The sequence below is a fragment of the Schistocerca cancellata genome, chromosome 3 (genome assembly GCF_023864275.1).
Source record: "Schistocerca cancellata isolate TAMUIC-IGC-003103 chromosome 3, iqSchCanc2.1, whole genome shotgun sequence".
Lineage (NCBI taxonomy): Eukaryota > Metazoa > Arthropoda > Insecta > Orthoptera > Acrididae > Schistocerca > Schistocerca cancellata.
In genome coordinates, this window is record NC_064628.1 from 691,702,711 (window position 1) to 691,721,915 (window position 19,205).

The 19,205-nt window shown below is 44.6% G+C and overlaps 1 protein-coding gene across 1 annotated transcript in view; it reads right to left on the reverse strand.

Moving 5' to 3' along the window:
* LOC126176514 (collagen alpha-1(IX) chain-like) overlaps positions 1-19,205 on the reverse strand; it is a 341,330-nt gene that overhangs the window by 211,648 nt on the left and 110,477 nt on the right. The window contains exon 2 of the mRNA XM_049923671.1: positions 6,949-7,202. Coding sequence (XP_049779628.1) covers positions 6,949-7,202 — 254 coding nt within the window. The remainder of the gene's footprint in view (positions 1-6,948; positions 7,203-19,205) is intronic.

Here is a 19,205-nt window from a genome sequence, read left to right on the forward strand (position 1 = left end):
CAGTATTGAGCAAGAGTTTCTACAGCTAAGGAGTGCTGTAATGTCATCAAGCAGAATGCAGACTACAGGTAACTCGTTCCGACTATTTTCAGGTTGCCCGTCTCAGTAGTTTTTAGGCAACTGTCAGTTGGGTGAACTAACTTAGGACACGTTTTGGCCAAAAATACATCTTGAGTCAACCTGTCACCGCACAACTCTTTCTGAGTATGATAACAGCGCCTCACACTCATTAAATGTTGAAGACCGCAAGCCCTGACCAACAAAATAATTCCATATTAATGTTTACAAGAGCGACATTAAACGCTACAGGCCTCGATGATGATAACTGAAGTGTTGGCAGAAGAGCCAACACTGTGTTGATAGAGGAGGCCGAAATGCACGCGTTTAATTACACGCTGACTGGCGTGAGGTCTGGAACAGGTCAGAGAAATAAGACTAGCAAAACAAGAGTAACTGGTAGAATACTTAACTTTAATCCACAATTGTAGAACATCGGTCTGACGGTACAGGCATCCATAGATAAATATTAAATGATACTGGCGCCTTGCTAGGTCGTAGCAATTGACGTAGCTGAAGGCTATGCTAACTATCGTCTCGGCAAATGAGAGCGCTATGCGTCAGTTCCATCTCTAGCAAAGTCGGCTGTACAACTGGGGCGAGTGCTAGTACGTCTCTCTAGACCTGCTGTGTGGCGCCGCTCGGTCTGCCATCACTGAAAGTGGTGACACGCGGGTCCGTCGTATACTAGCGGACCGCGGCCGATTTAAAAGCTACCACCTAGCAAGTTTGGTGTCTGGCGGTGACACCACAATAACAACAACGACGACGACAACGATGATGTAGAAACATTGGTTTTGTGGTTGACAGCGATATTTTTCATCACTCGAGTTAAAAATACCGTATGAGAATTTTTAAGAAAGCAAAACTGTTCTCAACTCTGAGGTTGGTTTGATAGAAGTTCAGCTCTATTAGGTGTGAAATACCGAAGCTTTTCTCCAGCCTTGGAATTCACTTATATAGCCAGATACAGAGGACCCTAGAGCTTAGCCTGAACTCTGAATCACTGTGAAATTCGGCATTTTTCACATTAACAAATCACTGGCAGCCCAGTGGTGAAAGAACTGATAGTTGACAGAAAAAAATCGCCGTTCTTAGGGAGAGCTTTTGAACTTGTAGCATGGCAGTTGCCGACTGAGCTACTGAGGAGATTTAACGATTCCCTACGAACCATGTGCTCACATATATTGTGTTACCATCGGTTTCGTTCAAAAGAACATCAACAGGTTACGTAACGGTAAAGGCAATATCTAGAACATGACGATCATTTCAACACACCGTCAACCGCATGGCAGCAGTAGGATGATCGGCGAGCACAAGAAACTTGGCATGCTATGTAAACAAACATACCATACACACAATGCCAAGTTCCCTGTGCTCACCGATCATCCTGCTGCTGCCAGGCCGTTGACGGTGTGTCTGTACGATCGAACCCGATGTTCTTTTGAATGAGCCCGGTCGTGACAAAATAAACGTGTATCAGCACCATTTGATGACACACAAAAACAAACAAACACACACACACACACACACACACACAGAGAGAGAGAGAGAGAGAGAGAGAGAGAGAGAGAGAGGGGGGGGGGGAGACAGAGAAGGAGGGAGGGAGGGAGAAGAGAGAGAGAAAGAGGAAGGGAGGGAGAGGAAGAGGGAGAGAGAGAGAGAGAGAGAGAGAGAGAGAGAGAGAGAGAGAGAGAGAGAGAGAATAAGTTCAAGCTTGAAAACTAGGCTGGAGTCCTGAAACAGAATTTTCAAAGTTTTGCCACGTATAGTCCTGGATCAGAGATGGCAGAGTTGTTAACTTGGTACATGTTACTAATTTTTAATTTCTTTCACCTGGCATTTTTTTTTTTTTGAGTAATCAGTCTTCTGACAAGTTTGATGCGGCCTGGAACGAATTTCTCTTCTGTGCCAAACGTCTCGTCTCAGAGTAGCACTTCTCAATTACGTGCTGTATGTATCCCAATCTCTGTCTTCCTCTACGATTATCACCCTCTACAGTTCCCTCTAGTACCTTGGAAGATATTCCCTGATGTCTTAACATATATTCTGTCGTCCTGTCCCCTCTTATTGTCAGTGTTGTTCCATATATTCCTTTCCTCGCCAGTTCTGCAGAAACCTCCTCAAAAAATGGTTCAAATGGCTCTGAGCACTATGGGACTTAACATCTGAGGTCATCAGTCCCCTAGAACTTCGAACTACTTAAACCTAACTAACCTAAGGACATCACACACATCCATGCCCGAGACAGGATTCGAACCTGCGACCGTAGCGGTCGCGTTGTTCCAGACTGAAGCGCCTAGAACCGCTCGGCTACATCGGCCGGCAAACCCCCTCATTCCTCACCTTATCACTCAACTTAATTTTCAACATTCTTCTGTAAAACCATACCCCCGGTTTTCCCACAGTCTACGTTTCACTGCCGTATGATGTTATACTCCAAACGTACATTCACAGAAATGTTTTCCTCAAATTAAGGCCTTTATTTGATACTATTAGACTTGTATTGGTCAGGAATGCATTTTTTGCCCGTGATAGTCTGCTTTTTATGTCCTCCTTGCTCCGTCCGTCATGGGTTTTTTGCTGCCCAGGTAGCAGAACTCCAGAACTTCATCTAGTTCGTGATCATAAATTATGATGTTAAGTTTCTCGCTGTTCTCATTTCTGCTCCTTCTCATTGCGTTCTTGTTTCCTCGATTTACCCTCAGTGCATATTCTGTACTCATTAGACTTTTCATTCTGTTAAGCAGATCCTGTAATTCTTCTATATTTTCACTGAGGACAGCAATGTCATCAATTAATCTTATCATTGATATCTTTCCACTTTGAAATTAAATTCCAATCTTGAACGATTTTTTTACTTTCAAATGTAGACTGAAGTGTAGACTGAACACCAGGAGCGAAGGACTACATCCCTATCATACACCTTTCCTTCCGTACATTTCGTTCTTGGTTTTCCACTCGTATTGTTCGCTCCTGGCAAGATTAGGGCCTCTTAAATCCAACCGGACACGCTTTAGAGAGTAAACACCGCAATAGACGTACTACATGAGCTGTACATAATAATAATAATAATAATAATCGTAAAATACACAAGTAAAGTGAGAACTTCGTCCGCAATATTATTTTATTTATAGGGCTTTGTAATGTAATTGTGCACTGCTAAAGCTGTTTCATTCAAGTGGGTGCACTGGCATACCATTCCATCACAATACTTCCCTTTGGGCGGCATATTATCAGTAGGCATGAAGACAGTTTTTGACAGAGTATTATCTTATAATCAGTTTAATAAATCATGACGGAAAAATACTAACGACTGATAGAAGTCGACTTCGGGGAAGATCAATTTGGGTTCCAGTGAAAGTAGGTACAAGAAAGAGAAACCTACAATTATAGCATATGTAGATTTAAAAATACCTTTTAACAGTGATGAATGGGCCACATTCTTTGAAATTTGGAAGTGATCAGAGTTGAAATACAGACAGCGAAGGGTTAGCTGCCACTTTTACAGAAACAAGAGTACGTTTATGTAGGTTGAAAGACATAAAGGGAGACAGTGAACGAGAAATGAGTGAAACAGGGGCGTAGCGTATCCTAAATGATATTTAATCCAGATATTGAGCAAGCAGTAGAGGGAACCAAGAAGAAATTTGGAAAGGGAGAAGAAATAAAACCTTTGAGGTTTGCTGATGACATTGTAATTCTGTCAGAGAGGGCAAGTGGCTTGAAGAGTAGTTGAATGGAACGGACAGTGCTTTGGAAAGAGTATGTGGGATGAACATCAACAATAGTAAAAAAAGGGTAATGGATGTAGTCGAATCAAATTTGATGATTTGAGGGAATTAGATTAGGAAATGAGATACTAAAAGCAATAAATGAGTTTTGGTATTATGGTAGCAAAATAAGTGACTACGGCCGAACCCTCTATTGCACTGCGTATATTTAGATATACGTATTTTCAAAAGCCTGTATTAGATCAGATAATGTAACAGAGCCTTTCATGTGCACTGTATACTTCGATATATATCTGTAATTTCGGTTTAATACGCCAGATGACAGCTTTTTTATGTCAATACAGCAAAAGTTGTCAAAAATGTTAGTTGCGTCTAGAGGTCTAGGAGTTTGGCGCTATATGATTATCATACAGCGCCATTTGGTTTGGGTTGACCACAGTTTCGTAAGAATCTCACAATATACCCGTGATGTCACAATATCCGCACGAATTATTCTCAGGAAATCTGTTTTTAAAATTCTTTTGCCATCCCAAAATGCTGCAACCATAATTTTGCGGTTTGGTAGGTCTGCATGAATTTTTTGGCCTAATTTGGAAAGTGAGTGTGTATTTAACGTTTGGACTATTTCTTTGTCTCAGTGTTGACTTACTGCTCCAACGTCCCGCCACAGACTCGATTCTGTTCAGCAATTCCACGCCCTCTTTACAGTAAAACTGAAGGACAGTTGAGGCCGAACTCATTTTTTCAATTTTGTGAACATCGCTTAACATTTTGTTGCCCATCACGCACAAAATTTATGGTCATTCAAACCGTCTGCGACAATATTAAAGAGGGTTGTCCTTCAGTCTGAGGCACAACCTGCAGGAAGTTCGGAAATTGAGAACCCACGTCTCGCACTCACAATTTCGTCAACATGTTGCACAAGTACATCACTCACATCTGAATGTCTTTCTCGAACAGTTTCATGAGGCACATTTGTGAGACCAGCGTTCAGTTTTCTGCACCAACTCCTCCACAACACGGTCAGTTATAACCCCAATCCAAATGCACAAGACGCAATCGACGATTGATCTCGGTGGCAATGATTCCTTTTGCTTGTAGGAAGCAAATGACGGGACGTACCTCGCAACTGGCAGGAACACAACGTGACGTCCAGTTTCCTTTTCTATCCACGTGAGCGCCACACAGCTACAATCTTTTGTTTATTTTTAATAACCGACCAGACGACAATTTATGAACAGCGTTCGTATCATTTAGAATTTTTCCCCGTAAGAAAGAGGGTCACATTTTACATACCCTGTATCATGTGTAGTTCCAACACTGATGTACGAAGGAGGTGATGTTATGGAATGTGGGTATTGGTTATGGCATAGTCCCCTTATTATGCTTAAGAAGATGCTAAATGCGGAAGGATATGATGTTACAGTATTTTATACTGCGTTTGGAGAGGAACAGTACGGAGAAGATGATTGTATCAGCATGATAATGTTTCCTGTCATAACGTAGCATCTGTGAGACGAAGGTTTGTGGACAATAACATTCCTAAAATGGTCTGCCCCCCCACGACCCACAGTCTTGAGCTCAATCCAATGAAACTCCTTTGCTATGATTTAGAACGTGGACTTCGGCCTAGACCCCAGCGTCTAAAATCACTAGCTTCCCTGGTTTCGGCTCTTGAAAAATGCTCTGCCATTCCTCCACCATAGGTTAATCATAACTATAGGCGGAAGCGTAAGCGGCCAAAGACGCTACTAGCTAGGGCGTAACCACCTACGGCAAGCTAACATACACCAACAAGCGACAAACGTCAGCAAGACCCTGCATATAAAACGATGATAAACCAAATTGTTGCAGGTTGCTGATGCTGAGGCTGATCGAGAGCTCAACACCGGCACCCAGTGGCAGCCGCCGAGCCTCAGCAACGCACAACGTCAAAGGTCTCGACGTGCGTGATACCCACTACTAACAAAGCCTACCGTTGCATGACCTATCGCAAGCAGCAAGACATCCGCTACTGCTCTTACCACCCGACCTAACTATCGCAGAGGTTTTTTCCCCTTGGCACTTTTTTTCCTCTGCCCTTCAAACCGCTACCCTTCGTTCGGTTTCGACCCAATCTATCTCCAGATGAGCGCAGGCAGCAAGACATCCGCAACTGCTCTTACCACCCGACCTAAATACCGCAGAGGTTTTTTTCCTTTGGCTCTTGCCTTGGCACTTTTTTTCCTCTACCCTTCAAACTGCTACCCTTCGTTCGACTTCGACACAATCTATCTCCAGATGAGCGCAGGCAGCAAGACATCCGCTACTGCTCTTACCATCTGACCTAACTATCACAGAGGTTTGTTTCCCTTGGCTCTTGCCTTGGCGCTTTCTTTCCTCTACCCTTCAAACTGCTACCCTTCGTTCGACTTCGACCCAATCTATCTCCAGATGAGCGCAGGCAACAAGACATCCACTTCTGCTCTTACCACCCGACCTAACTATCGCAGAGGTTTTACCCTTGGCTCTTCCGTTGGCACTTTTTTTCCTCTGCCCTTCAAACCGCTACCTGTTCGACTTCGACCCAATCTATGAGCGCGTATTAATTGTTAACCTTAACCAGAAGTACCCAAACATCGCGGTACCCACATCCTGAGACACCTCACTACAGTGAAAACTAACCCTTATGCAGAGATGGCGGTAGGCCTTTTGACTTGGCCATCATGCCGGTGTGGGCGTGGAGGGGCTCCACCTCTACAGTAAAAAAAAAAAAAATTTTTTTCTCCACAGACATTCAGACGTCTCACGTAAAGTGTCCACAGCAGCGTTCAAGCGCTCAACCGAGCGAGGCGGCGTAGTGGTAGCGCACTGCACTCGCATTCGGGAGGACGACGGTTCAATCCCGCGTCCGGCCATCCTGATTTAGGTTTTCCGTGATTTCCCTAAATCGTTCCAGGCAAATGCTGGGATGGTTCCTCTGAAAGGGCACGGCCGACTTCCTTCCCTAATCCGATGAGACCGACGATAACCTCGCTGTTTGGTCTCTTCCCCCAAATAACCCAACCCAATCAAGCGGTCACAAAACGAAGGGTGAACACGCCCCAGGTTTCCAAATACTTTTAATGAGTTAGCATATATGTCAGGTACTGAGAAGCGGGACTGAACACAGACGCACCTTGAGGCCCAGCAGCACCTTCTCATTTCCGGGATCGGTGACGGAGAAGAGGTAGCCGCCCTGGTCGTCGGACGGCTTGACGACGGCGTTGATCGCGAACTCTGGGTACAGCTCGGCGGGCAGCGAGTCCTCGGCCGGCGAGCTGAAGTCGGTGGTGGGTGAGAGCGGAAACGCGGGGAAGCCGTCCAGGCCGGGCTCCGTCTCCACCGACGAGTCCTTCACCTGCCGCAGCAGGTCGTGCCGCTCCAGCAGCGCTGTCAACACACCGCGCACCAAACGTTACACACACCGAGGGCTTCAAACATAAAGACAACGGAGAAGCAGCCACAAGACATTCACAGTCCACAAACGTCTAATTTACCCAACTAAAACATTAAAGACAGCGTATCAAACAAAGAAACGTCCATTAAAATACACTACTGGCCATTAAAATTGTTACATCACGAAGATGACGCGCGACAGACGCGAAATTTAGCCGACATGAAGAAGATGCTATGATATGCAAATGATTAGCTTTTCAGAGCATTCACACAAGGTTGGCGCCGGTGGCGACACCTGCAACGTGCTGACATGAGGAAAGTTTCCAACCGATTTCTCATACACAAACAGCAGTTGACCGACGTTGCCTGGTGAAACGCTGTTGTGATGCCTCGTGTAAGGAGGAGAAATGCGTACCATCACGTTTCCGACTTTGTTAAAGGTCGGATCGTAGCCTATCGCGATTGCGGTTTATCGTATCGCGACATTGCTGCTCGTGTTGGTCGAGATCCAATGGCTGTTAGCAGAATATGGAATCGGTGAGTTCAGGAGCGTAATACCGAATGCCGTGCTGGATCCCAACGGCCTCGTAACACTAGCAGTCGAGATGACAGGCATCTTATCCGCATGGGTGTACCGAATCGTGCAGCCACTTCTCGATCCCTGAGTCAACAAATGGGGACGTTTGCAAGACAACAACCATCTGCACGAAGAGTTCGACGACGTTTGCAGCAGCATGGACTATCAGGTCGCAGACCATGGCTGCGGTTACCCTTGACGCTGCATCACAGACAGGAGCGCCTGCGATGGTGTACTCAGTGACGAACCTGGGTGCACGAATGGCAAAACTTTTCGGATGAATCCATGTTACATTTCAGATGTGTCACGACCCGTGGCTCTACCCTTCATTCGATCCCTGCGAAACCCTACATTTCAGCAGGATAATGCACGACCGCAAATTGCAGGTTCTGTACGGGCCTTTCTGGATACAGACAATGTTCGACTGCTGCCCTGGCCAGCACATTCTGCAGATCTCTGACCAAGTGAAAACGTCTGGTCAATGGTGGCCGATCAACTGGCTCGTCACAATACGCCAGTGACTACTCTTGATGAACTGCGGTATCGTGTTGAAGCTGCATGGTCAGCTATACCTGTACACGCCATCCAAGCTCTAGTTGACTCAATGCCCAGGCGTATGAAGACCGTTATTACGGCCAGAGGTGGTTGTTCTGGGTACTGATTTCTCAGGATCTATGCACACAAATTGCGTGAAAATGTAATCACACGTCAGTTCTATATATATATATATATATATTTGTCCAATGAATACCCGTTCATGATCTGCATTTCTTCTTGGTGTAGCAATTTTAATGGCCAGTAGTGTATATCGAGCTGTTATTCCGTGATAGTCTGGAACCGCGCGACCGCTACGGTCGCAGGTTCGAATCCTGCGTAGGGCATGGATGTGTGTGATGTCCTTAGGTTAGTTAGGTTTAAGTAGTTCTAAGTTCTAGGGGACTGATGACCTCAGAAGTTAAGTCCCATAGTGCTCAGAGCCATTCCGTGATCGGATGAAATTCGTGTTGAAACTCAACTTTTCTTCCCCATGTGCGAACGACGTCTCCAAAGGGGATTGTAGGATTTTCGATGGTCCGATACGTACTCTGGCTCCCTAGTAACTAAAATTCCGTTTCCGAATGCTCCCGCACAGAGACATGACTTCACATGTCGTGAAAGTTCGACCGCAAATGGCTGTTGTTGGCTGATATCGTCCGCTATTGCTATCTCGCAAAGACGGAAGACTGATTAGATCTTCTCCAACACCGGATTCCAGGTATCATTCAGCTTCACTCACCCCTCCTTCTGCTTAAAAAAGAGTGTTGTTTAGCAATCTCTATAGTCTGTAGATTCACGTAATTCTGAAGACTGCAAGAGCTGACAAGTGCCAGAATAATCGCACAATCAGCTTAAGAGCGCATTCATCCAAGTTGCTGACAAGAATAATGTACAGAAGAATGGAGTAGAAAATTGAAGCTGTGTAGACGACGATCAGTTTGACTTTAGGAAAGGTAAAGGCACCAGAGAAGCAATTCTGACGTAGTGGTTGGTAATGGAGACACCACTAAAGAAAAATCAAGACACGTTCACAGGATTTGTCGACCTGGAAAGAGCGTTCGACAGGGTAAAATGGTGCAGGATGTTCGAAATTCTGAGAAAAATAGGGGAAAACTATAGGAAGAGACGGGTAATATACAATAAGTACAAGAGCCAAAGGGGAATGATAAGAGTGGTCTATCAAGAACGAAGTGCTCGGATTAAAAACAGTGTAAGACAGAGATGTAGCCTTTCGCTCCTTCTGTTCAATCTGTACGTCGAAGAAGCAATGATGGGCATAAAAGAAATGTTCAGGAGTGGGATTAAAATTCAAGGTGAAAGCACGCCAATGATAATATTCGCTGATGACATTGCTATACTGAGTGGAAATCAAGAAAAATTACATGCTCTGCTGAATGGAATGAACAGTCTAATAAGTACAGAATACGGATTGAGAGTAAATCGAAGGCGAAAGTAATGAGAAGTAGCAGAAATGAGAACAGCGACAAACTTAACAGCAGGACTGATGGTCACGAAGTAGATGGAGTTAAAGAATTCTACTACCTAGGAAGCAAAGTAACCAATGACGGATGGAACAAGGAGGACATCAAAAGCAGACTAGCACTGGCAAAGAGGGCATTGCTGGCCAAGAAAAGTCTACTTGCATCAAATACAGCCCTTAATTTGAGGAAGAAATTTCTGAGAGTGTATTTTTGGAGCACAGTATTGTATGGTAATGAAACATGGACTTTTGGAAAACCGGAACAGAATTGGAGTATTTGAGATGTGGTGCTACAGAAGAATGTTGAAAATTAGGTGAACTGATAAGGTAAGGAATGAGGAGGTTCTGTGCGGAATCGGAGAGGAAAGGAATATGTGGAAAACACTGACAAGGAGAAGGGACAGGATGATTGGACGTCTGTTAAGACAACAGGGACTTCCATGGTACTAGAGGGAGCTCTAGAGAACAAAAGCTGAAGAGGAAGACAGAGACTGGAATACATCCAGCAGATAATTGAGGACGTAGATTGCAAGTGCTACTCTGAGATGAAGAGGTTGACATAGGTGAGGAAGTCGTGGTGGGCCGCATCCTACTTGTGCTTCGACGACCCATCCACCTGTCATGAAATATGCTATTCAGTACCGCTTCAGCTGCACGTGAGCTATGTGCCGGACATCCATCATGTTGGAAGTACATCGGCATTCTGTCATGCAGTGAAACATCTTGTAATAACATCGGTAGAACATTACGTAGGAAATCAGCATACATTGCACCATTTAGATTGCCATCGGTAAAATGGGGGCCAATTATCCTTCCTCCCATAACGCCGCACCATACATTAACCCGCCGAGGTCGCTGTCGCAGCCATCGTGGATTTTCCGGTGCCCAATTGTGCATATTATGCCGGTTTACGTTAACGCTGCTGGTAAATGACGCTTCGTCGCTAAGTAGGACGCGTGCAAAAAAACTGTCATCGTCCCGTAATTTCTCTTGTTCCCAGTGGCAGAACTGTACACGACGTTCAAAGTCGTCGCCATGCAATTCCTGGTGCATAGAAATTTGGTACGGGTGCAATTGATGTTGATGTAGCATTCTCAACACCGACGTTTTTGAGATTCCCGATTCTCGCGCACTTTGTCTGCTACTGATGTATGGATTAGCCGCGACAGCAGCTAAAACACCTACTTGGGCATCATCATTTGCTGCATGTCGTTGTTGACGTTTCACATATGGCTGAACACTTCCTGTTTCCTATCCGGCGAACAGTCCGGACACTTGGATGATGTCATTCAGGATACCGAGCAGCATACATAGCATACGCCCGTTGGGCATTTTGATCACAATAGCCATACATCAACATGATATCGACCTTTTCCGCAATTAGTAAACGGTCCATATCCACACGGGTAATGTATCACGAAGCAAATACCGTCCGCACTGGCGGAATGTTACGTGATACCACGTACTTATATGTTTGTGACTATTACAGCGCCATCTATCACAAAGTGAAAAAAGTGGTCCAACTAAAACATTCATATTTCTTTACGTATTACATGAATATGTAATAAAAAATGGGGGTTCCTGCTTTAAAAAAACGCAGTTGATATCCGTTTAACCTATGGCAGCGCCATCTAGCGGGTCAACCATAGCGCCATCTGGTTTCCCCCATCAAGCGAGACGAGTTTCGTTCTTTGTAGTTTTTTCGTTTGATGCTTATTTCGTGAGATATTTGGCCCGGTTACTATCAACGGACCACCCTGTATAGCTTCTCTGTAAAGCACTCGTAGTGTCCGCTTGTGCCTGCCAGTACTTGAGTCTCATCAAACCTAATAGTGCTATGCTTGCCATTTAACTGTTTCTTTTTTTTCTAGATAGTGTATTAAGTAAGTGCGTTACTTATGGGGTGTAAATACATTGCTCGCACATTAACAGTATTAACGAAAACACAGTAATATGCACCAAAGGGCGTGTCTCGGTGAGTATACCTCTCTGTGAGTACAAATCACACGTAAAATTTGCCCCTATTGGAACACCAAGAAAGGAAAGACTAACTGAAGACAGAGCCGAGCAATACTGATTGCAAGCTTGAGTGCGAAGGGTAAAGTTGTCATCAGCAAGTACAGCGAGTGAATGAACCAAGTTTGTGTCCTAACAAGACACGGTGCACATTAGCGCGAATTATTCCAATGTAATACAGTTACATAAAGGTATATGATGGTACGAAATCAAACTTAATGTGATTACTGTATACCAGACACCGGAGACGACGGGTTCCTTGCTCAGAGTAGAAAATATACTTGAACAACTGTCCTATATATACAGATGACCAGAAACATTATATTGGTCCTCCTATGCATATATCGTGAAGAGATAATGAAGGCAAGAAGAATGAGATTCGAGCCGACACGCTGGCTTACCGGCAATCGTTCTTCCCCCGAATAGATTTGTAAAACTACTGTAGGCTACCACAGACTCTGATAAGTAAGTTTTCCCAGTAGACTTGCTCAGTTAAGATCCTATCCACGTCATCAGTACGTTAGGTGTGTTGCGGACCTATCAGAGTTACCTCATTTCGATCGCTTTGTTTAGGTGTGTGATCAGTATCTTACTAGATTCCCTCGAAACCGGAACTGTTGAACGGTGTAGAAACTGAGTGAGAATGTACAAAGACCTGCATAACCCACGGAGCATTAGTAATATATATCGTGATGGAGTGGCTGCTCGTCTACTTCCAGAAGTGTAGACTCTGTCCACAATTTACCAAACTTGTGGATCAGGAAGCTATACAAAGATCAGGAAAAATTTGGAGGACCATTTCTGAAACAATTAATGAAACGTCGATGCGTGCTATGTCTGCGACCCCACCTGATGAGCAGTTTAGTCTCTCGAACGCTGTGATCTGGTTAGCGTCGGTGTATTAGGACGTTTCAGATAAACAGATAAATCAACTCCTTGGACACTACGTAAAACAATAAGGTCGTTGCACTATTCGATGAGACCAGAAGAGAAACTCGCATTATTCCTCGTGAGCGCCTGGTATGATACTGCCTCGCGAGCAAACCTGTAGTTTGGGTTGCCGTCACTATGGCAACAGGCGCGGACTGCAAGGGGCCAATTCCCGCGAGCCTCATATTTGCAGCGCTCGCTTTTTTCTCTGCTCTGTTAGCTGCGCTTATCTGACTGTGGCTGCATTTTTCAGCGTCTGGTTTCTATCATATGTTATATTATTCACGACATTAATTACTCCCAAAGGCATTTCTACTAAGGCCTACATCGATGTGATTTATTTTATTTAGTTTTTATCTTACGTTATACACACGAGAGATAAATGAACTGAGGCGCATTCTCATCTGTATCATTGGAAAGCAAAGATGTGTGTGTATGCTTGAAGATGTTTATATCTCTTAGTCAAATAATGACAAACAGGATACTCCGGTTTCTCTTCTTTTGTTTCGTGTGCAGACAATATCTTGCGGTTTCTCAGCCCCGTCATGTGTAGTTTTTTCCACCGAGTCTCCAAGGGCCTACTGAAGTCGGGAAGTAGTACACTCCAAACTAGCTGCCTTCTGACCGCAATCTCAAAGTATTTCGGCCTGATCCTTCAGGCGCCTTCTTGTTAGGTTGATAATCGGAGCCACACCACCGCATATTCGATTAATTATTCTGAAGGTCATTGCAGTGTCGACGGTGCCTACTGTCGGTCTTGACCACCCACGGTAAGCTGCACGACGCTCACATCAGCGCAGAAGACGCAACACTTCAACGAGCCCCTAGCAGGCGCCACCGCGAACCACGCCATCAACAGGACTCGCCGTATTCCTACTGGTGGGGCTGCGTACGGCAACAGACGACGCCGCTTTTGCTTCCACTCACTGCATGCAAATGAATCAGCCGCTTGGCTTCTTAAGAACACGCTCGCCGCCTTTCGCCCTCAGACTGGCTAAGAACATTCTACGACATTATTAATCCATGTTGCTTGTCAGTGTGTCTCTGGCCTCTCTCGTGATAGGGGCGCTTGATTCAGCACCTACTAATCGATCTTCGCTTCATATTTGCCGACCAGTGTTCTAAATGGTTCAAATGGCGCTGAGCACTATGGGACTTAACTTCTGAGGTCATCAGTACCCTAGAACTTAGAACTACTTAAACCAACCTAACCTAAGGACATCACACACATCCATGCCCGAGGCAGGATTCGAACCTGCGACCATAGCTGTCGCGCGGTTCCAGACTGTAGCGCCTAGAACCGCTCGGCCACCCCGGCCGGCGATAACTTGCAGAACCGTCGATTTTGTAGCAAACAACCTCATGTTTGAGTCATGTAATGCGACAATATCCCATTTCGCCGCCAGCGTAGAGTACAATTTAAATGGTTACTTTCACTTGTGCAGAGTGTACCCACTGCGTGTTTCGGTTTCTTGAAAGGAACAACTATTCGGCAAAACTTTCGCTCTGAATATGCTAAAGAACCTCCAAGTAGACCTACAATTTACCCTTGGCACAAGAACTTTGTTGAGACGGGTTGTTCACTGCCACACAATAAATCACCAGGTCGCCCGAGTGTTGATGATTATCTTGAAAACATTAGATTGAGCGGAAATCCACTTGCAACCCCGGAACACGTTCGTGACACCCCAAAAATTAATGTTGTTTGTGCCCTTAGCAAACTAAAAGTGTACGGTCCCTCTTTTTCAAGGAGAAAACTGTCACAAGTATTGTGAATCTTGATATGTTCTAAAACTTTTTAATTCCACAGATCGATGAAGATGACCGAGATGGGATGGTTTACTAACTGGAAGACGGTGCACTACCTCATTTCCTCGATAATCGCTTCCGAGTTTGGTGGATCGGCCGTGAAGAGCCAATCCCACGGTGACCTTGCTCCCCAGACTTGACACCACTGGATTTCTTTCTCTGGGGTTTCATTAAAGACCATGTGCATGTTCCTCTCCTGCCAAACAACTCAGACGGCTTGAAAAATCGAATCTACGCCGCCGTTGCACAAGTTACGCCCGATTTGCTACAACGAGTGTGGGAAAAAATTGATTACCGGTGGGATGTTTGCCGCATCAGAAATGGTAGTCACAACGAATCATAATGCCACTTCACACATTTGTGTGAAACTTGAGACTCTTTGTTATAAAATAATGCATCTACCGATTCTTTAAGTATCTCTATATACTTTTGTATCATTCCAAAGTTGTAAAGCCCTTTTTGACTCACAATGTAAATCATAGATATTGGTGGAACAGAGACCCATAGTGATCTGAGCTTATGTACATAATTCGTTGCAAACTCCGTCAAATGACTCTGGTGGGTCTATCTGTGCCGACCGACCGCCACGTCATCCTCTGACAGTGGCGTCATTGTATGCGGTATGGAATCAGCACACCGCTCTCCCAACCATGGTCAGTTTTCGTGACCTTGGAGCCGCATTATTCGGTCAAGCAGCTCCTCAACTGGCGTTACGATATTTAGTGCATCCATTTCCAGTCTTCCCAGCAGGGAAAAATTTATGACAGTATCGAAAATCGATTCCGGGTCCACCACAGGCCAGTCAGCCATGCTGACCACTCAGCTACGGAGGCGAATATAAAAGTCATTGTTCTATACACATTATAAATAAGTCTCTTGATACTTGATTAATTTATTCAAAAAATTGTTCAAATAGCTCTGAACCCTATGGGACAACATCTGAGCTCATCAGTTCCCTAGAACTTAGAACTACTTAAACCTAACTAACCTAAGGACATCACACACATCCATGTCCCAGGCAGGATTCGAACCTGCGACCGTAGCAGTCGCGCGGTTCCGGACTGAAGCGCCTAGAATCGCTCGGCCACCACGGGCGCCATTTATTAAATGTTTGGAGTATTCAAATTTTGCCCAGATATCTCGTAAAAACTACGGAGACAACAGACATTTTTGGAAATTTGATGCGAGTCCACTCATCTTCTTGAAATGGGTAACATCTTGAAGACATCCTAAGCTGTGAACTGAAAGTCCTTGATTTTATTGGGTTGCCGCATAAGTTCGTAGCGTTTTTGCGTAAGTTTAATAAACAGAACAGATACACATAACAGGGACTTTAGTAACCAATAATATATTCTCCTTCACTATTTATAACGGTCTGCCAACGATGGGGTAACTTTTCGATTCAGCGACTGTAGAAATCACTTGGTTTTGAGGGGGAAGAACTCGTCGAGCCATTTTCAGAGCGCATTTTCAAACGGAAAGGAAGTTCCTTGTACGTTGTTCGATAGCCGAAAAGCTGAAAATCTGAGGGTGCAACATCATATGAATAAGGTGGTGGCAGAGTGACTTTACCACCCAACTCCTGTACAGTGTTTTTTGAGTCTAGCAGAATGCGAGCACGTAGTATCACTTCACACAATCTGGAAGACGTCTTAGTTGTTGGCAATAAACGTCAGCTGTGATGGTTACACCTCGGGGAAGCAATTCGTAGTAAACCACACCGTCACACTAGATGCGCGCAGGTCTTTGTACGGGAGTTGCTGCTTTGTTTGGGCTCAACTATTCCTTTCTTTTCCTTACGCTGTAGCATGAAGTCATCATTTCTCGTCACCAGTAACCATAAAGACTATGAATGGTTGCTGTTGCCTACGAGCCAGTTGACGAAGAGCAAACAGGGATGAACATATGGCCGCCTGCTGATTTTCTTGATCTTGGCTTAGGGCATATGGTACTCATACACCAGATTCTTGAATCTTCCTCATTGCTTGAAAATGTTGCACGATGGTGGACTGATCACAGTTCATCACATTTGCCAGTTTTAAAGTACAATGAGTTGTATCATTGTGGATGAATGCGTTCAAATGATCTTCATTAAAACCCAAATGTCTTCCTAAACGTGGAGAGTCACTAATGTCAAAACGAACATTCTTAAAACGAGAAAACCATTTTCTTGCCGTGCTCTGTCCGACAGTACACTACTGGTCATTAAAATTGCTACACCACGAAGATGACGTGCTACAGACGCGAAATTTAACCGGCAGGAAGAAGACGCTGTGATATGCTGTGTGCTTTTCAGAGCATTCACACAAGGTTGGCGCCGGTGGCGACACCTCCAACGTGCGGACATGAGGAAAGTTTCGAACCGATTTCTCATACACAAACAACAGTTGACCGGCGTTGCCTGGTAAAACGTTGTTGTGATGCCTCGTGTAAGGAGGAGAAATGCGTACCATCACGTTTCCGACTTTGATAAAGGTCGGATTGTAGCCTATCGCGATTGCGGTTTATCGTATCGCGACAACCCTAGCCACACGACATTTCATTTCATTTCATTGCTGCTCGCGTTGGTCGAGATCCAATGGCTGTTAGCAGAATATGGAAGCTGTGGGTTCAGGAGGGTAATACGGAACGCCGTGCTGGATCCCAACGGCCTCGTATCACTAGCAGTCGAGATGACAGGCATCTTTTCCGCATGGCTGTAACGGATCGTGCAGCCACGTCTCGATCTAAGTCAACAGATGGGGACGTTTGCAAGAAAACACCCATCTACACGAACAGTTCGACGACGTTTGCAGCAGCATGGACTATGTGCTCGGAGACCATGGCTGCGGTTGCCCTTGACGTTGCACCACAGACAGGAGCGCCTGTGATGGTGTACGCAATGACGAACCTGGGTGCACGAATGGCAAAACGTCATTTTTTCGGATGAATCCAGGTTCTGTTTACAGCATCATGATGGTCGTATCCGTGTTTGGTGACATCACGGTGAACGCACATTGGAAGCGTGTATTCGTCATCGCCATACTGGAGTATCACCCGGCGTGATGGTATGGGGTGCCATTTGTTACACGTCTCGGTCACCTCTTGTTCGCACTAACGGCACTTTGAACAGTGAACGTTACATTTCAGATGTGTTACGATCCGTGGCTCTACCCTTCATTCGATCCCTGTGAAACCCTAAATTTCAGCAGGATAATGCACGACCGCATGTTGCAGGTGCTGTACGGGCCTTTATGGATACAGAAAATGTTCGACTGCTGCCCTGGCCAGCACATTCTCCAGATCTCTCACCAGGTGAAAAGGTCTGGTCAATGGTGGCCGAGCAACTGGCTCGTCACAATGCGCCAGTCACTACTCTTGATGAACTGTGGTATCGTGTTGAAGCTGCATGAGCAGCTGCACCTGTACACGCCATGCAAGCTCTGTTTGACTCAATGCCCAGGCGTATCAAGGTCGTTATTACGGCCAGAGGTGGTTGTTCTGGGTACTGATTTCTCAGGGTCTATGCACCCAAATTGCGTGAAAATGTAATCACATGTCAGTTCTAGTATAATATATTTGTCCAATGAATACACGTTTATCATTTTCATTTCTTCTTGGTGTAGCAATTTTAATGACCAGTAGTGTATTACCCCATTGCAAGTTGCAAATGTTTCTGTCTACCTTTGCTGCTTGAACTCAGATGAATGTGTCGGAAATGTTCCTATTCCTCCATTCGGTACTCCATTTTATAGCGTCCACAGTTCCACTCACTAAGTCGAAATGACAAAATGATAAGCTGTAAATTCAAATAGCGACAGTGAACTGCAAATAAAAAATGACAATCGATAAATAAACCCATAACAACGGGAATACCAACATGCAAAACGAAAACGCTAGGAACTTATCACCAAGCTAATAGTAATGTGGTACGTTGAATTCATCATATGCCTTCTCTTACATGAAATTCTCATTGTATTCGTGAACAGCTCGTCATATTGTTGTATAATGAGTGTCTGCAGCTTTGTACTGCTTTTCCAAAGGTACGACCTAAATACCTGATCCGACATCTTTCAGTAACGACGACATCTGCTTTCTTCGCATTCCAGTTTCTTCCAAACTGGGGAAGCTCATTCTGCTGCAGAGAATCACTGCTCGTAGTCGTTGGTATGAGTACAGGACGTTTTGCACAGCATCTGATAAACTGAAAACATATCGTGTTAAACTGATATATTTAAATAGTTTAAAACGCTTTGTTGAATAATAAATTGCGTGAGGTTTCCAGTAATATTGAATAACAGTGCACATTATTATTTCCTCATGCTGTAAATGTGTTTAGCATAACATACTGGTTAGAATACAGAATGGCACATGTGGATGATACGATGCTCAACAATTAAAAGAAATTCTACCCTGGTTGTTCAAACAAACTAGGTGAACGTTCCGGTTCCTTGAATGAATGTCAACTACATACTGTCGGCCAAAAATTCCCTAAGTCATTTTTAGAGCATTCAGCATCCCTTAAATAAATGAATATATTTAGAGCAAAGATTACCTAGTGCCTGTTTTCCACGTCGTTGTCATTTTATAAACCCTCATGGAGTTCACCGAGATAAACAATGAATCTTTATGAAATGGACTCCAATAGGCCATCTGACATAACTTTTTT